This window comes from Benincasa hispida, chromosome 7, assembly GCF_027475165.1.
Source record: "Benincasa hispida cultivar pf3 chromosome 7, pf3_genome.v1.1, whole genome shotgun sequence".
Classification (NCBI taxonomy): Eukaryota; Viridiplantae; Streptophyta; class Magnoliopsida; order Cucurbitales; family Cucurbitaceae; genus Benincasa; species Benincasa hispida.
This window is the reverse complement of record NC_143484.1, coordinates 59891791-59914169: the sequence shown is the minus strand read 5'-3', so window position 1 is coordinate 59914169 and position 22379 is coordinate 59891791. Positions and strand designations below refer to the sequence as shown.

Below are 22379 nucleotides of genomic sequence, written 5' to 3'. Positions count from 1 at the left end.
GGTGTGCATAAACCGACGCAGATGCGACCAAGAAAGAAATAGGTTGTACATTTGAAGAAGGGGCAACCACTTCGTAGGAAGTGGAGAGAGTTGAGGCACGGGCAGAGGAAGGGGTGCTTTGATGAGCCATTGGGGCCAAGTGAGCTGGGGATTTAAGGAGAAATAGGCTTGTTAGAGGGGTTTAGGTTGCTGGAAAGCACAGAACTTAGGAAAATTCAGAATTTCGAAGAGCTAGGGTTTAAATGAAGCGTAAAAAGCCTTGAGAGGTCAAAGAGGAAGGGTTTAAATAGACACATGAGTGGGAGAGGAAATAAACGGTCACACTCATGATTCAAGGCAATTATGATGCATGCGTAATAAATGAAATCTGATGGAATGTCAGGTGGCACGTCTCTTCATTACCCTAACGACAAGCTGACGTATGGTTCCTTTACCTACGATGAGCTTGATAGGGATGCATTGGGATAATCCTTACGCACCACCAGACTCACCGCAACACTTATCACATAAAAACCCTAATCTCCTTCATATTTTGTCCAAATTGTTCAATAGTCATTGATTACAAAATCAAAAGGTAGAAGAAAAACATAAAATTACCATAGATGCAAATAACAAGAGCATAAAAGAAAGGATACAAGGATATAAATCCCAGAAAAAGATGGCATCGCTTCTTAGTGCAAAGACTCCGTGTGTTTCATCACTCAGGTTTTCTCAAGTCAATGGAGGCCTTTACATGGTTGAAATCACCTCCATAGTAGGGTTTTATCCTTTGGATATTTAGCTTGAATGCGTTGGTACCATCTTCATTTTTTAGCTCTACTGCTCCATGCGGGTAGATTTCCTTAATAATAAAAGGTCCTCACCAACGTGACCTCAATTGCCCTGGAAACAAACCCAATCTTGAGTTAAAAAGTAATACTTTTTTATCGATTTCAAAATTTCTCTTACAGATGCATTGGTCGTGCCAACGCTTTGTATGCTCATTGTGAATTTTGGCATTTTCGTACATCTGCAATCTCCAATCGTCTAACCAGCAACTATAGTTTCCTTGCCACTCCTGCAGCTTCCATATTGAAATTGAGTTTCTTTGTTTCCCAAAATGCTTTATTTTCAAGTTCTAATGGCAAATGACATGTTTTCCTAAAGACCAACGCATATGGGGACATTTCTATAGGTGTTTTATATGCAGTACGGTATGCCCATAATGCTTTGTCTAACTTGAGCGTCCAATCTTTGCATGTCGAGTTGACAACTTTTTCAAGTATTGTCTTAATTTCCCTGTTGGACACTTCAGCTTGACCATTTGTTTGGGGATGGTAAGCTGTGGCGATTTTGTGATGAACATTATATTGGACCAGCAGTTTACTGATGATGCAATTGATGAAGTGAGTTTCTTCATCGCTTATAATAGCATGAGGAGTGCCAAAATGGGTAAATATGTTCTTCTGTAGGAACTTTGAAATAATGGTCACATCATTCAAGGCGCGTGAAATTGCCTCCACCAATTTTGACACATAATCGACAGCCACCAGGATGTAATTATGGCCGTTAGAGGGTGGAAATGATCCCATACAATCAATTCCCCATACATTGAACAACTCGACCTCCAGAATAACGTTTTGAGGCATCTCATTCCTTTTAGAGATGTTTCTTGTGCACTGGCACTTATCGCACTTCATGATATACTCTTGGGCGTTCTTGAACAAGGTGGGCCAATAATACCCACTTTATAGTACTTTCACCACCGTGCATTAGTAGAAAATGTGATGAAATACTATTTCAGTTACGCATTGTCTAAAAATGTGATTACGACCTCTTTTATATAGGTTGGGCTCATCCCAGTAATAGAACTTGCAATTATGTATGAGCTTCTTCTTTTGCTATGGTGTACAATCTTCACGGAACTATTTGCAAACCAAAAAGTTGACAACGTCTGCAAACCAGGGCAAATATTCGTCAATTTTCATTATCGATTCATCAAGAAAGGAAGAATTTATAGTAGGTTAGATGCAATCTACTTCATGAATTTCAAGTCACGATAGATGATCCGCAACTTTGTTTTTTTTATCCTTTTCGATCAACAATCTCAGTATCAAACTCTTACAGAAGAAGTACCCATCTTATTAACCTTAGTTTGGCATCCTTCTTCGTCATCAGATATTTAATTGTTGAATGTTCTGTGTGAATAATGACCTTTGACCCTAACAAGTAAGGCCTCACTAACTTGTATTTCTACAAGTTATCATCTTTCTTGTCCTTCTTTCTTGTCTTTTTTAGCGTGCCTCTTTGTGGGTCGACCCCAACACCCACCTCTTGAAAATTGTTCTCCACGTAATATTATTTTTTATTTTATTTTATTTCTTTATATGTATTTTTTTAATTTTTCAAGTAATATAATGTCTCACTTGCTAGGTTGTGTGTTTTTTTACCTCTTATGCATTTTATTTTATTTTTTCAGTTATGACCCGTCTTATGTTTCTTATACAAAAGAAGATCAAGATGGATCTGCCCTCATAGATGAGAAATCTATTAAAGAACTTGAGCATTTTTGTACTGAAGTATGGCCAAAACTCCAACCTATACTGCGTCATATGGTACTTTTCTTTTACATCTTTTAATTTACTTATGCTCTTAATGTGTGTGAAAAAATTGAAACACATCTAATCCATTGCTTTTTCAGACAAGAAATGGTGCAGAGAAGATGATTCAGCATAAGCTTGAGTCTCTTTCACCTTCACAAAGGTTAGTGTTGTAATGAAACAATATTTATTCATATCGTTTAAGTTTATCATCTTTAAGGCATATATGTTGAAAAGAAACTTTAGGAGGTTAGAGGAAATTTGGAAGAAAAGATAAGAGAAAGAGGCTTCTAGTGTTATTGAGCACTTTTAATTTTTTGGCTTGATACAAATGGTAAGACACCCTTCCTATATATACTAGTTGGCACCCCTAAATCTAGGGTTAGGATTTTGTCAAAACATTTATGATCAAGTGGCTGCAAATGTTTATCTGGACTATTCTTTATAATTACACATTTTTTTCATATGTTTTAGAGAGTCCTACAAAATTCTATCTCCTACATATACTTTCTCTAGAATATTCTAATAATTAAGACTTTTAGGAATTGGGCTTTTGTTTTAGACTAGGCCCAAATAAGTCTAACCTAAGATTAAGTTTATATTTCAACATCCCCTCTTAAACTCGATTTTGTTCGTCCCAAGAAATCTCACAATCTTGTGAAGTCTTCTTTCGTAAGAGGCTTAGTGAAGATGTCAGCTACCTGATCATGTATCTTCACACAGTGAAGATGTCAGCTACCTGATCATGAATCTTCACACATTCTAAGGCAATGGCTGATTTATTGTTTACGAAAATTTTAGTTGGCTTTTCTTGTGGTAGTCTCAACTTCTATAATAGATTTTTTAGTCAAATTTCATGGCAAACACATAAGGTAGCACCTATATATTCTGCTTCACATGTGGAGAGAGTAACAATCGGTTGCTCTTTTGACATCCACGTGAAAGCAAAATCGGTCGTACTTTTACGGTCATCCACATCTCCACCCCAATCGTTATCACTATATCCCAAGAGTTTATAATTATGAAAAATAGAATAGAACAGGCCATAGTTTATCGTACCTTTAATGCGTCAAAAGAATTCTTTTTGCTGCCTTCAAATTTGTGGTTGTTGGTTTCTCCATGAAGCAACTGATAACTCAAATTGCATAGAGAATGTCGAGTCTTATGCATATTATATATCGTAAACTTCCAACCAAGATTTTAAAGAGTGTTGGATCCATACTTGCTCCTTCCTCGCAATATGATAGTTGGATTCCACATTCCATGTGTGTGTTTACTAGATTAGAATCATCAATTTTGACCTTCTTGATTACTTCCTTAGCATGGCCTTTCTATGTGATGCAGATGGCTTTCTCTTCTTGCATTACTTCAATGACAAGATAGTAAGACATGAACCCGATGTCAGTCATCTCAAACTCGTTCGTGGTCTCTTCTTTAAACTTTTTGAACATGCTTAAATTACTACCTATAAAGATCAAGTCATCTAAATACAAGCACACAGTCAATACAACATTATTTTGGACTTTGATGTAAAGTGTATGCTCATATGGATACTTGATAAAATTTCTTTGGTGTAGTTACTTGTTTATTCGAGCATTCTAGCCTCTTGGAACTTGCTTCAGTCTATAGAGTGCCTTTTCCAAATTCAAAGCTCTCTTCTTTTCCATCAACTTTATAGCCTTGAGGTTGCTCAATGTAGACTTCTTCCTCTAAGACTTCATTGAAAAAATAGATTTCATATCCATTTGATGGATTCTCCAATTGTTTTGGTCTACTAATGAAATTATTAATCTAATAGTGTCAAGTCGAGCAACAGGAGCAAATACCTCATCATAGTCGATGTTAACTCTTTGACTATAACCTTTTGCCACTAGTTTTGCCTTGTATCTTTCAACTTCTCCTCTTGCATTCTTCTAGGTTTTGTAAACCAATTCCACACCAATCTCCTTATGACCTTTTGATCGTGAGACTAGCTCCAATGTGTCATTCCTCTTGATTTCATTAATCTCTTCATCCATAACACTTTTCCAATTTGGATTCTCCATAGTTTCTTAAAAGTTCATGGACTCATAATCAGTAAAAGGACAAAATAAAGAAAGATTTTCTTGATTTTTAGTTCCCTCATGAAATTCTTGTAAGTTTTTGAAGCGCTAAACACTTTCACTTTCACTTTTGTCTTTTTGAGAACATGAAGTTGGCGAAGCTAGTAGCGAAGAGGGTTCCTCTCTTGTTTGCATTGTACTTGTTTGCTCCATGTGATTTTCTTCGAAGTAGGGCAAGAAGTTGTAGTCTTCATCATGTCGTCCCCAATCCCATTCTCCTTCTTCATCATATACTACATCTCGACTCAGGATTGTCTTTTCGATATCTGGATTGTAGAGCTTGTAACCTTTGGTATTTGGGTCATAACCGATGAAGATGTATTTCTCACTTTTATCATTCAACTTGCTTCTCTTTTCATCTGGTATATGCACATGAGCAACGACTTTGAGATGAGATATCCTAGGTTTCCATCCACTCCATTCTTCTTGTAGCGTTTTTCCAGATACGTTTGTTGTTGGAGATCAGTTGGATAGGTAGATTGCACACTCTACTATTTCTGTCCAAAACTCCTTTGGCGGTTTTTTTTTTCTTTTAAGCATACTTCTTGCCATGTTCAAAATGTCCTATTCTTCCTTTCTACCACTCCATTTTGTTGAGGAGATCTCGACACAGTCAAAGGTCGACAAATTTCATGGTATTCACAATACTTTTGAAATTCATTTGATGTGAATTCTTCTCCACGATCAGATATCGTGGCCTTAATCACCAAACCACTTTCTTTCTCAATAAGGGATTTGAACTTTTTCGAAGTTCTCAAACACTTCTGATTTATGCTCAATAAATATACCTATGTTTTCTCAAAAATTCATAAATGAAGAGAAAGAAGTAGTTACTCTTACCAAATGAGCTTGGTTTCATTGATCTGCACACATCCGTATGTATGAGTTCAAGAGACCTTTGAGATCTTGAGTTTGACTTGTTTGGGAAGCTTTTTTTTAATTGCTTACCAAGTAGACATCCTTTGCACACTTAATCAAGTGGCTTATGGAAGGTAGTCCTTTCACCATATTCTTCTTGGAGGGTGACTCTAACCCCTCAAAATTGAGATGTCCATATCAAAGATTTCAAAGCCAAGGATGCATCTTTGTAACACATCTTGAGGCATTTTTCGACATCATTGTGAATGTTGATTATAAACATTTTATTTGTTGTCATCGACATCTTAGCAATCAAGTTATTTGTATTGTCTCTTATGTTAGCATAATTAATTTAAATATATATTGAATAGATATAACCCTAGGATCATTCATGCTAAATTGTCGAGAATAACATATCGGATTCCATTGCAAAATTGATGGCAATTATAAGGCGGCTATTGTCTTCCTCAACCAAAACTTCGAATGCTCTAAGTGGGATCCTTCTCTAGATGCGATTCAAGAGAGACTGAGTGCTTATTGTTCTTATATATTGGGGACTATATCCCTAAAGTCTCTTTATATACTAGTTCAATTAGGGTTCCCATTAAGCTCTAATTAACTAGGAATGAGCTTCTACCCATTAAGTCCATACTCAATTAGGAATCTAGGGCCTTAATTAATTAGATCACATAATATGGCCCAATATAATAAATAACCCAATGTGATAAATCATTAATCTACATACATAGCCCATACTTTAATTAAACATATTATTATTTAAATATGTCTAACAATCTCCCACTTGAGCTATGTATGTGTACTTGATATAGTTAAATCACATAACCTTAAGCGCGTATAAACATATTATTTTAATAATAGAATTCCCATTTAGCTCAATCTCGTCCATCTCCTGTATTAGCACAGAATCAAGACGGCTTTCATCACTACCTTTGTAATTAAATCTTCCTTGATCAACATTTCTAATACATTCAACGACATAGATTAAGTATGGATGGATAGCATGGAAACTACATGTATCTAGATCATGTCTGTTTCCAATTGGTCCAAATTCCTTAGTGAGATCATTCTTGAAAGCATTATGCTAAACCACATTTTCTAAACCACATGCATGATAAACAAGTTCAGATAATAAAACATAAACTATCAACTTTATTCTCTATAGAAAATAAACAAAATAAGGTCAAATAACATCCTCAACAATAAACTCCCACTAAACCATGGAATTAGAAAAATGGCTAAAACCTATGTGAGCAACATGCTCGTGAAAAACTTTAGGTGGTAAACCTTTAGTCAATGGATCTGCCACCATAGAGTTTATTCCTATGTGTTCTATCAAAATTTGACAATTCTGAACTCTTTTTTTAACAACTAGAAACTTTACTTCTACATGCTTTAAATTTGTATTGCTTCTATTGTTGTCGAAACACATCACAGTCGACTTATTGTCATAAAATAATTTTAGTGATCTTTCTATGCCACTATCAGTATTCCAGTGACAAAATTTTACAACCATATTCCATGATTGGGCACATCATAAAATGCTATAAACTCCGCAACCATGGTAGAAGAAGCCATAAGTGTTTGTTCAACACCTTCTCAATATACAACTTCCCAGCCAACATGAAGATATAGCTTGAAATTGATCACAAAGTATCTTGGCATCCAACATAATCGGAATTAGAATACCCAATAATCTCTAAAACATCTGATCTTGGATAAGTGAGCATATAATCTTTTGTTCTTTGTAAATACCTCATAATCAATTTGGCTGCTTTCTAATGATCCATCCCTAGGTTGCTCAAATATCTGCCTAACACTCCAACTATGAACGCAATATCTGGATGCATACATACTTGAGTGTACATTAGACTTCCAACAGCCGATGCATAGGGAACATTCTGCATCTCCTTAGTCTCAAGTATAATTTTGAGGCATGGACCTAAATGAAATTTATCACCTTTAGCGACTGGGGTATCTCCTTATGCACAATCTTTCATGCCAAATGTACTTAAAATCTTTTCAATGTAGTGCTTTTGTGACAACCTCAAAATACCTTAAGAACGATCTCGCAGTATTTCAATTCCTAATACAAAAGAAGCATCACCACGATCTTTTATCTCAAAATTCTTTTTGAGAAACCTCTTATTTTCATGCAATAAACCTACATCATTACTTGTTATGAGTATTTCATCGACATATAACACCAGAAATATAGATTTACTCCCATTGAACTTGTGATATACATAATCTTTCACTATATTCACCTCAAAACCTAAGGAGGTAATTACTTCATGGAATTTATGATAGTATTGATGATAGGCTTGCTTGAGATCATAGATGGATTTCTTCAATTTGCACACCATAAACTTTGAATTACCAAACACAGTTTTCTAGTTGCACTATATAAAGCATCTCATGAATCTCCCATTGAGAAACGCAGTTTTTACATCAATATGGTGTAGCTCTAAATCAAAGTGAGCTACTGGTGATGGGAAATTAGAAGTCAAATTACTCAACAACTAAAATTCTGTGGACGCAATATGCGATGCATGTTCTTAAGGTATGTGTTGATTGTCATGTGTCGATAGTCATGCGTTGGAATAATTATGCGTTAACAAATGTATGCGATGACCATGCGTCCTGTCACAAGTTTTCTTGCGCTCACGCCAAGTATAACGGGAACGCAAGTTTCTCGGGTGATCCGAGGTCGAACTCTAGGACTTGTAGCTGGGTGAATACGGTAATGTGCATGCGGCAGTTGAATAAAAGAATGGATGGGAGGTTTCTAAACTAACACTACTCCTACTCCTAAGTAACAGACAACGCAATGAGAATATGCATGAGAGGTAGAGACACGACAATGATTGACAGGAAGCAAATGGATGGAAAAATAGAAGAAATGCAGAGATATCTTCATTGCAATACTTAAAAGTGACCGCAAGGGCAACCTTAGTCAACGCAAGTCATGCAATCATGCTACACACACTTGAGCCTAACTCTAGGATGTATACGATGGGTATGCATAAGTGTCGAGATGACCGCATACAACCACCATATCCTACTTCCTGGACGCATGTAATATTCTATCCGTAGGGTGCATACGCTGTGTGAAAGCAAACAGAGGTTATCTCTAAGTTCCCCATTCTTGCCTATGCGTTCCAATCTGCTCTCTCGAGTCTTAGATTTGGGTTTTAGACTACTCTCTCAAGTATGCCTAAATGATGAATGATGCGCTCATAGGACAAGGTAACCGCATGAACTTTGTTGACATAAGACTATTCCTATCTTTAGTGAACAATGCATATATTGCTTAATGTGACCATCCACTTACCCTCTCGGGCAGTTGGTTGTTGCTAACTTTACTCATAGATAAGCATTGCGTTAGCCTATAGACAGGCGTTGCTACAGCTTCACATCAAACCAATAAGGTTTTCTCACACACTCACACAATATACACCTCTCGGTGGGTTGCTACATGTTTCATATCCCTAATCCACATGACTAAGTATGTGATATTCAAACAATCTCACTAAGTGATACAATGAAGGTAAAGAAGCTAAGTAAAGAAGATGGAGATGGAATCGAAGGAAATAAAGAACTGTATTGAACACAAAATGTATTAATTTCTTAATCCCAAAATGTAGTACAATGCAATATAAGAAAAGAAGAGAAAATGAAATAACCGACTGGAAGCAATGACTTGCTTCTAGCGAATGTGCTCAAAGCTGCCGGTGGTGCCATGGATGGGCGGTGGAGGTGACTCTCTCGAGATCTAGCTCCGGTCGTCACTCGGAATAGATGAAGGAGGTGAACAACTCTCAAGCGTCTTCTCACGCGTTTTTTTGGATCTCAAGGATCGGCTCTAGGTGAACCTTAGGCGACAACCCCGGATACTTGAAATTCTGCTCCTCGGCTTCTTTATATAGAGCTTGATCGTCGACAACATTAATGGACTGCTCTGATTCTGACATTCGTGGCGCGTTTAGTCCTTTCTGAATCTCTGCTGCTAATGGCGTGACAGGTGAAATGTTAACTTCATCTTTTGATTTTCCCAAGGTAGATGCGTTGATGTGTTCATTCCACCAACCTTGCGTTGATCCCATTAGTATGCGTTATCGTGTAGTCGCAATCATATAGTGACCGCATTCACTTAATACCGCAACTCTACACAATGACCGCAATCGTTTGACGCGCGCAACTCCCATGCGATGGACGCATACGGCTGATTATCGCAACATCCATGCGTTGATCGAACACGTTCGCCTTTGCGATGGAGAGTTTCTCCGCATGCAGTCGTCTATGCGGTAGTCCCCGCGTTTGCGTCCACTTCTTGCGTTAGCTACAAAAATAGACAATTGAACGCATAATAACGCATATTAATGGGTTAGCTGAGATTCTTAATGTTGAACGCCGTAAGCTAAATTTCTTATGAATTCCGAACATAATTGTCATATATTCTACTTAACAGTCCTCATAATTCTAAGTAAAAGGCTTAAACTGACATGCATTTCTGCCTGTCATCAGCTATCAGTGCAACGATTACCTTAAAAGAGTCTTTCGATGAAACCAGAGAGAAAGTCTCTTTATAATCAATGTCTTCCTTTTGAGTAAAACCCTTTGCAATAAGACGAGCTTTTTGTCTTTTGGTATCGCCATGTGAATCCCTTTTGGTTTTAAATATCCATTTACAACCTATGGATTTCACTCTTGATGACAATTCAACAAGTTCCCAAACTTCATCGTCTTTCATGGATTTTATTTCCTCTTCCATAGCATTTATCCCCTTTTGAGAGTTAGAACTTTGTAGAGTTTGTTGAAAATTGATTGGATCGTCTACCATTACACCTACATAATACTGATGTTCTTAAAGAACTACAATATAATTATCTGGAATTGCACTTCTTCTTTCTCTAGTGGATCTCCTTTGTGGCACTTCTTGAGGTTGTTGAGTTTGAACTTCAGGTTCAACAATGGAGACTTCAATGTTCTCTTGTTCTATAATTGGTTCAATAATGAATTCAGGAATTGGAGTCTGGACATCATTTATAATCACATTAGGAAAAGAAACTAATTCCACTTCAAAGACAACTTTTCTTATGTTATCTTTCCCCCCAAACTCAATATCCTCAAGGAATCAAGCATTTTCTGTCTTAAACAATGATCTAAAAGTGGGATCATAAAACTTGAAACCCTAGGAGCGCTCAGAATACCTAAAAAAATAGCAGCTAATAATTATGGAGTCCAATTTTCTTTCGTTAGGCCTATAGGGCCTACCCTCAGCTGGATAACCCTAGACGTGATGATACTTAATACTAGGCTTCTTTCCTATCCACGGCTCATAAGGAGTTTAGTTACTGCTTTACTAGGTACACTATTAAGGATATATGTTGTAGTCTTTAGTGCCTCACCCCAGAGGGATTCTGATAGAGAAAAATGACTAATCATACTTCTTACCATATCTTTAAGTGTTCTATTTTGCCTTTCCGCTACACCATTCATGGTGGGTTTACCAGACATAGTTTATTGAGGGAAGATTCCACATTCCTCTAGGTATTTGGAAAAGGGCCTTGGACATTGTTCACCTGAACAATCACATCTACTGTAGTATTCACCATCATGATAAGATTTGACAACCTCAATTTTATTTCCAAGTTGAAGTTCAACTTCAGCTTTAAAAGACTTGAAAACATCCAAAGTGAAGGAAATCTTAAATAAGAATGCCCATGAGCGGAAGCAGATCTTTCCGATTTCATTATGACAGAATTACCACACATACATTCTAACATACAAATATGCATTGTAAACACTAATTACTGGCATGCTTTAACAAATAAATACAAAAGATCGAGAGACTTACCAGTTGAAGACAGTCTTTAATCAAACTCGGTCCAACGGAAGCGAACTCCTCTCGTTCCTTCTTGTCCAGCCAGCAGTTGCCTAGCAGCAGCACGGTCGTCTACACGATCAGTAGTGCACAAACACAAAGCAACCGCGGACGACACCACCATTTGAAGCCCTCGGTATTCTCAGAGTGAGAATCCAAAGGGTGGACTTTGATGGAATTGGTAGAGGGAAGGAGGAAAAGACGATCGTGTAGTACGGACAAGCAAGTGGGAGATAGTAGAAGACTATCATATAGTCGAGTGCTTGTCGTTTAGGTCGGAGTACACGATCGTGTAGGTTTAGCTAAGCGATCGTTTAGTTCTGTTTGGTGCGCTAAGCGATCGTTTAGAAATTGCGGCAATTGTTTAGTACGCGGGTGTGCGATCGTTTAGGAAGACGGGCACTATCGTATAGGCTCTCAACGCTAAGCAATCATATGCTTTCACACCGTGAGCTAATTTGCATATCTCTCTCAAAAATGAAAACTATTTACATTGTTATTCTTCAATTACAAGAACTGAATGAACTTCCCACTTTCGCACGAATTCGAAGAAAAAGTCGGTCAATTATCTCGTAACCGCCTAATTAATTAAATAATGAATATAATCATATCATATTCTTAACCTATAGTTTAATATCACATATTAACTATAGTGTTTTTTCTCCTCTAATTGATATAAATCATATTTATATCCAATTTCCTCCAAAATAATGTATCTCATACATTTAGTCAATCATATCATATATAATTAACTAGTTCAATTATATCATATATATATAATTGAACTTCTCTTGTCAATTTGAACATTTCAAACTGGCCCAAAAACTGATTCTTAACTTTATCCAAGCTACCAAGGGGACCTTATGGACCTATGGCTCGAAGCTCCAACGATACGTGAATAGTTGACTAAACTCTTTAGCCACGAGATCCACTATCCGTTAACTGCTAAATCCGACGAATCCCCAAAGTGGTAGGTTTGAGTCGTGGTCTGGCCACTCACACCCATGTAAATCAAATGACCGCCCTCAATGGCAGGAGTTCCCAACTCACTTAGGACTGAGGTCATGTTACCTATGGTCATCTCAGTGAAGTGAAGTCTTTGTCATGATCGGTGTTATATAACAAGAAGTTAGCACTTCATGGTCAGGTCTTATACAAACTCTTATTATAGGATGCCCCCGCTCGCATGTCCCCTACACAAATGATTAGGATTAGACCATCTGTGACAAGCTACAACACTTGCAACTATTCAACAAAGTGGGTCGCATCCGTAGCGTTACTAGGATAAGGTTTCCCTCCTATATCCATATACTACAGACCATTTTGGTTATCACTTAAGACATGATCCACTTGTATGTCACCACATATATGCTTAAGTTACATAAAGACAACCAGGGATTTTAGTTTATTGGTCTGTGGTAAAGCAAATAAAACATTCAGATGAGCAAAATCAAGAAGTGAAGTAAATATCATATATTATACATCACAAGCGTTCGTACAAACTGTTTACATACTACAAGACAAGAGACTTTAGGACATCAACCCCAACAATCTCCCACTTGTTCTAAAGCAAAGTGGGGTGTACAAAACTAGTATAAAATAATAAACTAGAGCATAAAATCCCAGTACAAGAAAATCTCCCACTTGCCCTAGTTTAGCCGCGGGCGGTCCTGTAGACCCATGCTCTAAAAGTGACCCTCAAACACTGTAGCCGTGAGAGCCTTCGTAAACGGCTCAGCAATATTGTGCTCCGATGCAATCTTCGTGATGATCACGTCTCCTCGATGCACTATCTCGCGGATCAGGTGATACTTCCACTCTATGTGTTTGCCACGCCTGTGAATCCGAGGCTCTTGGAGTTCGCCACAGCCTCACTATTGTCACAATAGAGGGTGATTAGCCTAGACATATCTGGAACAACATCCAGTTCTGTCAAGAACTTCCTAAGCCAGACGGCCTCCTTAGTAGCTTTACAAGCCGCTACGTACTCCGCCTCCATAGTAGAGTCGACAATGCACCCCTGCTTAGTGCTTCACCAAACTACAGCTCCTCCGTTAAGAGTAAAGACTGACCCTGAAGTGGACTTGCGAGAGTCCCTATCATTCTGAAAGTCAGAATTTGTGTATCTAGTAAGGATCAAATCCCTAGATCCATACACAAACATGTAGTCCCTCTTTCTCCGAAGATACTTGAGGATGTTCTTCCCTGCTGTCTAATGACCCTAGCCTGGGTTAGACTGATACCTACTGACTATGCTCATAACGTAGTAGATGTCTGGTCGAGTACAGAATATCGCATACATTAAACTGCCAACGGTAGACGCATATGGGACCCATCTCATCTTCTCAACCTCTTGAGGCATCTTAGGACACATTTCCTTAGACAAAGTGACTCCATGACTGAACGGCAGTAGGCCCCTCTTGGAGTCCTGCATCAAGTACTTGAGCAACATCTTGTCAATGTAAGATGCCTGAAACAGTGCTAGGACTTTATTCTTATGATCTCGAAATATTTGTATACCCAAAACAAATTGAGTCTTTCCGAAATCTTTCATTTGGAATTGGGTCGCTAGCCAGTTCTTTACTGCAGTCAGTAGACCTACATCATTCCCAATGAGTAATATATCGTCTATATATAACACTAAAAAAACTACTGAAGCGTTGACGATCTTGTTATAGACACAAGGTTTATTAACGTTCTGGTTAAAGCCATATGATTTGATCGCAGCATAAAACCGTATGTTCCAAGATCTAAACGCCTGTTTCAGCCCATAAATGGACCAATTCAGCTTGCAAACCTTTTGCTCTTGAACTTGGGCTATGAATCCCTCAGGTTGCACCATGTAAATGGTCTCCTCAAGATTTCCATTCAAAAAGGCCGTCTTGACGTCCATTTGCCAGATCTCATAATTATAATAAGCTGCAATGGACAGGAGGATGTGGATCAACTTTAACATGGCAACAGGCGAGAAAGTCTCCTCATAGTCGACTCCCTCTCCCTGAGTATAACCCTTTGCCACAAGTTAAGCATTGAAGGTTTCACTTTCCCATCAGTACCCCGTTTGCACTTGTAGATTCCAACCTATAGGTTTTACCCCATCAGGTTGATCTACAAGATCTCATACTGAGTCGAAGTACATCGACTCCATCTCGAGATCCATGGCCTTGACTCATTCATCCCGATGAACATCCTCCATTGCCTTCTGATAAGACAACGATCCTCAACGTCGCCATCTGCTACCATAGCAAGGATTTTGTGAAACCTAGATAGCGAATGGGCAGGTTCGCAACCCTCTCACTGCATCGAGGTTCCCTCAACTCTTAAGGTTGAACCGACCTTCTATATGAACTACCATCAACAACTCTTGCTGATGAAGCATGCTCTTCAACAACTCTAGTTGAAGTTTTAGTAGTTTCATTGGAAAACTCACTCAACACGACTTTACTACGTGGACTGTGCTCCCTGATATGATCCTCCTCCAGAAAAGTAGCGTTCGTGGAAACAAACTTTCCGAAGGATCATAGAAATAACCCCCTCGTGTACCTTTTGGGGTAGCCTACGAAGAGGCATAACCTCGACCGTGGTTCTAAATTCTTGGGATTTGCCTTAAGCACATGTGTAGGGCAACCTCAAATGCGGAAATGACGTAAATTAGCTTTACGCCCATTCCACAACTCTAGAGGTGTTCTCGTAACACTCTTGGAAGGAACACAATTGAGTAAGTAAACCGCAGTCTCCACTGCGAAACCTCAAAATAAGTTCGATAAGGAAGTATAACTCATCATCGAATGAACCATGTCCAACAAGGTTCTATTTTCCCCTTTCGCTACACCATTCTGCTGAGGTGTACCCAATGCTAAGAGTTGGGAAACGATTCCATGTTCTATCAAATAGTCTTGGAATGCCGAGTCCAAAAACTCTCCACCTTGATTTGATTGTTTTAATCCGTCTATCCAATGCGTTTTCAACTTCAGCTTTGAAATCTTTGAACTTTTCAAAAGATTCAGACTTCCGTTGCATAAGATAAACATACCCATACCTAGAGTAATCATCAATAAAACTGATAAAATACTTATAGTCTTTTCCAAGTCAGAACATTTCAAACTGACCCAAAAACTGATTCTCAACTTTATCCAAGTTACCAAGGGGACCTTATGGACCTATGGCTGGAAGCTCTAATGGTACGTGAATAGTTGACTAAAATCTTTAGCCACGAGATCCACCATCCGTTAACTATCAGGCATTCCACTAAAGACCGACAGCTAAACTCTTCTTACCACAGATATATTTCTGTGTCCATTGGATATAACCAATCATGAGTACGATAACCCTTCATAGATACTCATAAGTACAATTGGGCCAATTTACCATTTTGCCCTTATAGTTACATCTCACTCCTTAAGTATCACTAATCCTTCTAATGAACAATACAACATAGTCCAACTATGTGTGAACACCTCTCGGGCCAAGAAAAGGTGTATGGCGCTACATCATTCAAGTTCTGGAATCAGCCCTTAAGGGAGCTATCTATCTACTTACCCCTGCTGCGGGGAAAGAGTGAATTTGATCTTGTGTAGCTGAGTTCCCAGCTCCTAAATCAGACGAATCCCCAAAGTGGTAGGTTTGAGTCGGCGGTCTGGCCACTCACACCCATGCAAATCAAAGGACCGCGCTCAATGGTAGGACTTCCCAACTCACTCAGGACTGAAGTCATGTTACTTATGGTCTTTCTAGTGAAGTGAAGTCTCTGTCATGAATGGTGTTATATAACGAGACGTTAAGACTTCTGGTCAAGTCTTATACTAACTCTTTGTATAGGATGCCCCCATTTGCATGTCCCTCTACACGAATGATCAGGATCAGACTATCTATGACAAGTTACTAACTTGCAACTATTCCACAAAGCGGGTCGCATCCGTAGCGTTACCAAGATAAGGTTTCCCTCCCATATCTATATACTACAGACCATTTTGGTTATCAGTTAAGACATGATCCACTTGTATGTCACCACATACATGCTTAAGTTACATAAAGATAACCAGGGATTTTAGTTTCTTAGTTTGTGGTAAAGCAAATAAAACATTCAGATGAGCAAAATCAAGAAATGAAGTAAATATCATATATTATACATCACAAGCATTCGTACAAATTGTTTACAAACTATAGGACACGAGACTTCAGGGCATCAACCCCAACACAAAGATTGGGACTTCTCATGAATTAAATATAGGTACCCATATCTTCAATAGCCGTCTATGGACATAATAAAATATTGTTGTCCATTCAAGAAGCCGTCAATTGACCACAAATGTCTGTATGTATTAGTTCTAGGACGTTTGAGCATCTGTTGGCACCTAATTTTCTTAGGTTTTTATGTTTTCCCTTAATACATTCCACAGAAACGTCAAAGTTACTTAAACCAAGGGAATCAAGGATTTCATTTGACACAAGTCTCTGTATTCTCTATTTCTAGATGTGACCTAAACACTTATGCCATAACTTAGCGAAATTCTCATTTTATTTACACTTTGTATCAAATGAATTAGATAACACGATTTTGTTAAATGAAGGAAAAGAATCAAGGATATATAGATTATCGATTAAAGAATCAGTACCAATAAGTTTGGAATCTTAAAAAAGACTAGTTTTATTATTTCCAAAAGAACAAGAAAAATAAAAGTTGTCCAAATTGGAAATATAAACTAAATTCCATCTAAATGATGGTACAACAAAAGTCTCATTCAAATCCAATTAACAACCATGTTTTAAACGTAATCTAAAATCCCCAGTATCTTCAACTGGAACTGGTTTTCCATCGCCAATATAGGTGATTCTTTCAGCATCACTTAGTGGTCAGCAACACAGGCAACCCTGCATTGATATACTTATGTGAGTAGTAGCACCAAAATCTACCCACCAAGTATCTGTTGGTAAAAAAGCTAAATTAACTTTAGAACAAACCAAAGTAAGAATTTTACTCTTCTTTACACGCCACTTTGGGACAATCTTTCTTGAAGTGACTTCTTTTTGCATAAAAAATAAGAATTTTCAGTAGCCTGTTTCTTGCTCTTATTCTGCTGAGATGTCTCTTCTGCAACAGCCGTAGATTTCCTTTTCTTCTTATCACGAGAGCCAGTTTCCAATTGAGCACCTTCTATTCTTTCTCTTTTGATCCTATCTTCTTCTTGCACACATTGTGAGATAAGCTCATTAATAATCCATTTATTCTTAGCCTATCTTAAACTGAGTGAGTTGTGTAGGAAAAGAGATAAGTACCCAATCTTCTACAAACTTGTTTAAAAACATCTTAACTTGCTTACCTCAACTTGGCAGCACTTTACTTGGTGCATCTTACACCCACGCTCATCAATGCATACGTGCAGCCCCCTACGCCTAAGGCCTTCAAGCTTTCGCAAGCACATCCTTTCCCATCTAACCTCCCATGGGTTTTTTTTTACCAACGCATGCCTTTGCTCAACGCAAGGCACCTTATGCGGCTTACACCTAGTCATTTTTCTGCATGCAACATACACATCAAGTGCTCAACTAACCACTTAGGAACATGGTTGCCGCATACTTCAACAACCTTCAACGGATGGCTACTTTGGACTTCCACACTTAGCCAAAATTTTCCTTACAAAAACCTCAATTGTCTTGTTACACGAGAGCCACTTTGTTCAACACTTAGAACATTTTCCTTCTTTCATTCTTCAAACTTTTTCCTACAAACATATTAATAACTTATTCTTAATCTTGACTAACATGTTAATTAACTTACTTAAGTAGGAAAAATAGGGTTCGATGTTTACAATATCTTCTTTAATTTCAGAACTTTATCTTCTTGAGCTATCACAACATAGCCAAGAGGTTGTCCTAAGTATACTTCTTCTTCCAAGTATCCATTCAAGAATGTTGATTTGACATCCATTTAAAAGATTTTCCATTTAATTTGAGCAGCAATTGCAACGCATCCTTATGGTCTCCAAGCGAGCGACAAGAGAAAATATGGCCTACTACTTCTCCCTTTTCTTGAGAATAACCTTTTGCAACTAATCTTTCCTTATGTCTCTCCACTTCTACCTTTTCATTTCTTTTTGTTCTGAACCCCATTTGACACCTACTACTTCCTTTCCACTTGGAAGAGCAGAAAGTTCCTACATATCATTCTTCTTTATAGCCTTTATCTCTTCATCCATGACAGTCTTCCACTTTTTATCTTGTGAAGATTCTTCAAAATTTAAAGATTCACTATCGCCAAACAGACAAAAAAGAGTAAGATTATTAAAACTTTGACTTAACTCTTCAACATCATCATCATATATGTCTCGTAAACTTCTCATGCCAAGGTATGCTTTGTTGTTGAGTGATTAGCGACGTACGTGGTGTTGATGAAGAAGCAATGACAATAGATTCATCATCATCCTTTAGAAAGATAAAAAGTTGTAGTATTTTGGTTCATCATTCCAATTCCATGTTGTTTACTCATCAAAAACAACATCTCTACTTACCATCATCTTCTTTATAGTGGGATTATAAAGCTTGAAGCCTTTTGAGCTTACATCATAGCCAACAAAAATATGTTTCTCACTTTTCTCATTGACCTTATTATGCTTTTGATCGAGTATATGTGTATAAGCAATACTTCCAAGTACTCTTAAATGAGCAATAAATGGTTTTCTTTCTGTTCATGCTTGTTGAGGAATTTTGTTCCACAAGCTTCTAGAAGGGGAACAATTGGACAAGTACATTGCACATTCAACAACTTGAGCTTAGAGTTCTTTTGACATTTTCTTACTTTTCAACATACTTCGAGCCATATTAAGTATCATTCTATTATTCCTCTCAACAACACCATTTTATTGAGGAGTCTATGGAACTACCATAGGCTAATGAATTCCATTTTTCTGTGCAAAAATCTTAATTCTCCTCTCTTGTCTGATCTCAGGACTTTTAGGTGATAACCACTTTCTTTTTCAATAAGAGTTTTAAATCTCTTGAACATGCCAAATATCTCTAATTTTTCTTTGACAAAATAAACTCAAATTTTTTGGCTAAAATCATTAATAAATAATAAGAAGTAACCATTCTTATCGAAAGAACTTGGTTTGATCGATCACGAAGATTAGCGTGAATTAACTCTAGTGGTCTCTTTGTTTTTAAAGAAGATTCTTGTGGAAAACTTTTCCTTCATTGCTTTTCATTAAGACAACCTTCACAAAATTGATTTGGATGTTTGACATATGGCAGTCCTTTCACCATGTTCTTCCTTGTTAATAGTCTCAAACCATTGAAGTTTAAATACCTAAGTCTCAAGTACCAAATCCAAGATGTGGATCTTTCAAACATGACTTCAAACATTTAGCAACGTCAGAATTGTACCAAACTTTAAGATGGATCCCTTATCGAAAGACTATAATCCTTCATTAAAATATTATAGTCTTTCTCTAAGAGTTGTCCCAAACTCAAAATTTTATTCTTCATGTCAAACACATAATAAACATTAGAGATATACCTATGTTTCCCATTCTTCAAGTTGACTAAAATCACTCATGTTTCCCATTCTTCAAGTTGATCAAAATGTTACCTTTTCTTTTAACATGAATTTTTGTGGCATCACCAAATATGATATTATCGCCAACATCAAGTTCCACGAACATCGACTTACATCCACACATATGATTATTCGAACTGCTGCGAATATACCATGCATTGTTTTCACATGTTTCCTCACCTTTGCATACTAGAAGCGAAGATGACTCGCCACTTTCTTCATCTATCTCAACATAATTTTCATTTTCTTCAACTTTATTTCTGCATTCCCAAGAGTAATGACCAAATTTATGACAATTACAACATATTCTACCTGTCTTTTATCATACCTCTCGTCATTATTTGATTTTCTCCATTTTACCTCGAATAATTTTGTCTTCCACAACCTCTTGATGAATTGGAGTTTGTATTACTCTCACCAAATTTTCTTTGACCGTAATTTCCTTGACCTCGACCTTTGAAATCTCCATGTCCACGATTGTTAGCACGTCCTCGGCCCCAATTGCCTTTTTCTTGGCAATCTTCTTTATCTCTCGACTCAAACATTTACTAAAAAGGTTATCAAATGTCTGTTTGTTCTTCTTAAGAAGCTTCTCTTCATGGGCTTGTAAAGAATCCATAAGTTGATCAATGGATATTGTATTTAAATCCTTTGATTCTTCAATCGCTACAACAATGAAATTGAATTTTTCATTCAATGAGCAAAGTATTTTTTCTACTACTTGCACATCATTTATTGTTTCACCATATCTCTTCACTTCATTTACTACTACTAACAATCTTGAAGTTTAGTCTGAGATTGATTCAGACTCTTTCATATGTAATGATTCATAATCACCTCTCAATTTTTGGAGACAAACCTTTTTGACTCAATCTACTCCTTCGTAAGTATTCTTCAAAGTTTGCCATGCTTGATGTGTAATAATTGCTCTAGAAAACTTCTCAAAATTTATATCATCAGTGGTTTGATGAAAAATGATAAGAGCCTTTTGGTCTTTCTTTCTTGTATTTTACAAAACTTCTCATTGAGTTTGATTTTAAAGCCACATCACTTTCTGGTTCTTCATAACCATTATTAACAATGTCCCATGCATCTTGTGAACCAAGTAGAGCTTTCATATGAATGCACTAGTTGCTATAATTTTTCGTTCACAAGTTGAGACACTTGAAAGGGAACCAAATTGTTATTTGCCATTTGCAAAAACAATTCGTGTTTTTCAAACTCCAAACTCAAACTTTGATACCACTTTGTTAGAAGCGTGTGATCGACACTCACAAATAAATAATCAACAAAAGAATATTTGAGAGAAAACAAAATTACTTTAATTTGAGAAAACCACTCTAACTTGGTTCACACCTTTTATTGAACTCTTTTATTGTATTCTTCTCTATACACTTGGTTGCGTTAAACAATATAAAACAATCTTATTTATAGGATTTTCATGGCTCCAATACACTCAAACTTAATTACATGAAACTCATATTAACTCCCATATTTTAATTTATGAAACTCTACTAAATTAACTCTTACATTAACATACGTAATTCATCTAAGTCTCATTATTTAATTCATCTAACAACTTATCTAGCTATAAAACATGTTAGAATTTTCATCAATGCTTGCATGGTAGCTTATACTTGGACTTTAGCTCTTCATGTATTGTGCTTCATGTATATGACCTCATGTACCATTTTTGTATTATTCTTGTGTGGTTTTGGCATACATTTAACAAATAGTTTTGTTTCTTTGTCAAATTTGAAAAATTATAAACAGCAAACAACGTGAGAGTGGAAAAGAAGTAACTACTGCATCTGGATCTGGAACATTGAAATTCAGATTATGTTTTCTCAATCCAATTAACCCAATCATGTACGATAATGAAGAGATAAAATCTGAAAATGGCGAGGCATTGGAACTTGGAATTTGTGATATCACGAATGGCTACACTATCATCTACACGGGTTCATTGTCGTCTGCTCCAGTCGACTTCTTCATCCTCGATGGACAGATCAACTCTAGCAAACGTCGAACTCCCTGCACTTCGAGTGATTTCATTGAAAGCATCTTGACTTCCAGAGAAGATAAACCATCATCTTTGATCTCTGTGAAAAACAACCAATTTTACCTCAAAAATGGAGTTTGCTCCGTCAAGAATCTAGTTGTCACAGACAATTCCTGTTGGACCAAATCCAAAACCTTTTGTTTGGGAGCCAAAATTACAGATGAAAATGTTTTACGCGAATTCGGTATGATTGGAGAAGCTGTTTCTGAACCCTTTAAAGTTTACGACAAGCGAGGGAAAGGTATAATTATTTCTTATCTCTCCTCGTAAACAAACCAACCATTGATCGTGATATTTTGCTATTATTTGTAAATATTTTCAA

The 22379-nt window shown here is 37.1% G+C and overlaps 1 protein-coding gene across 2 annotated transcripts in view; it reads left to right on the top strand.

Moving 5' to 3' along the window:
- LOC120081134 (calmodulin-binding protein 60 G-like) overlaps positions 1-22379 on the top strand; it is a 33608-nt gene that overhangs the window by 9623 nt on the left and 1606 nt on the right. For both annotated transcript variants that reach the window (XM_090315676.1, XM_039035809.2), the window contains exons 4-6: positions 2459-2594; positions 2681-2742; positions 21769-22298. In XM_090315676.1, coding sequence (XP_090171802.1) covers positions 2459-2594; positions 2681-2742; positions 21769-22298 — 728 coding nt within the window. The remainder of the gene's footprint in view (positions 1-2458; positions 2595-2680; positions 2743-21768; positions 22299-22379) is intronic.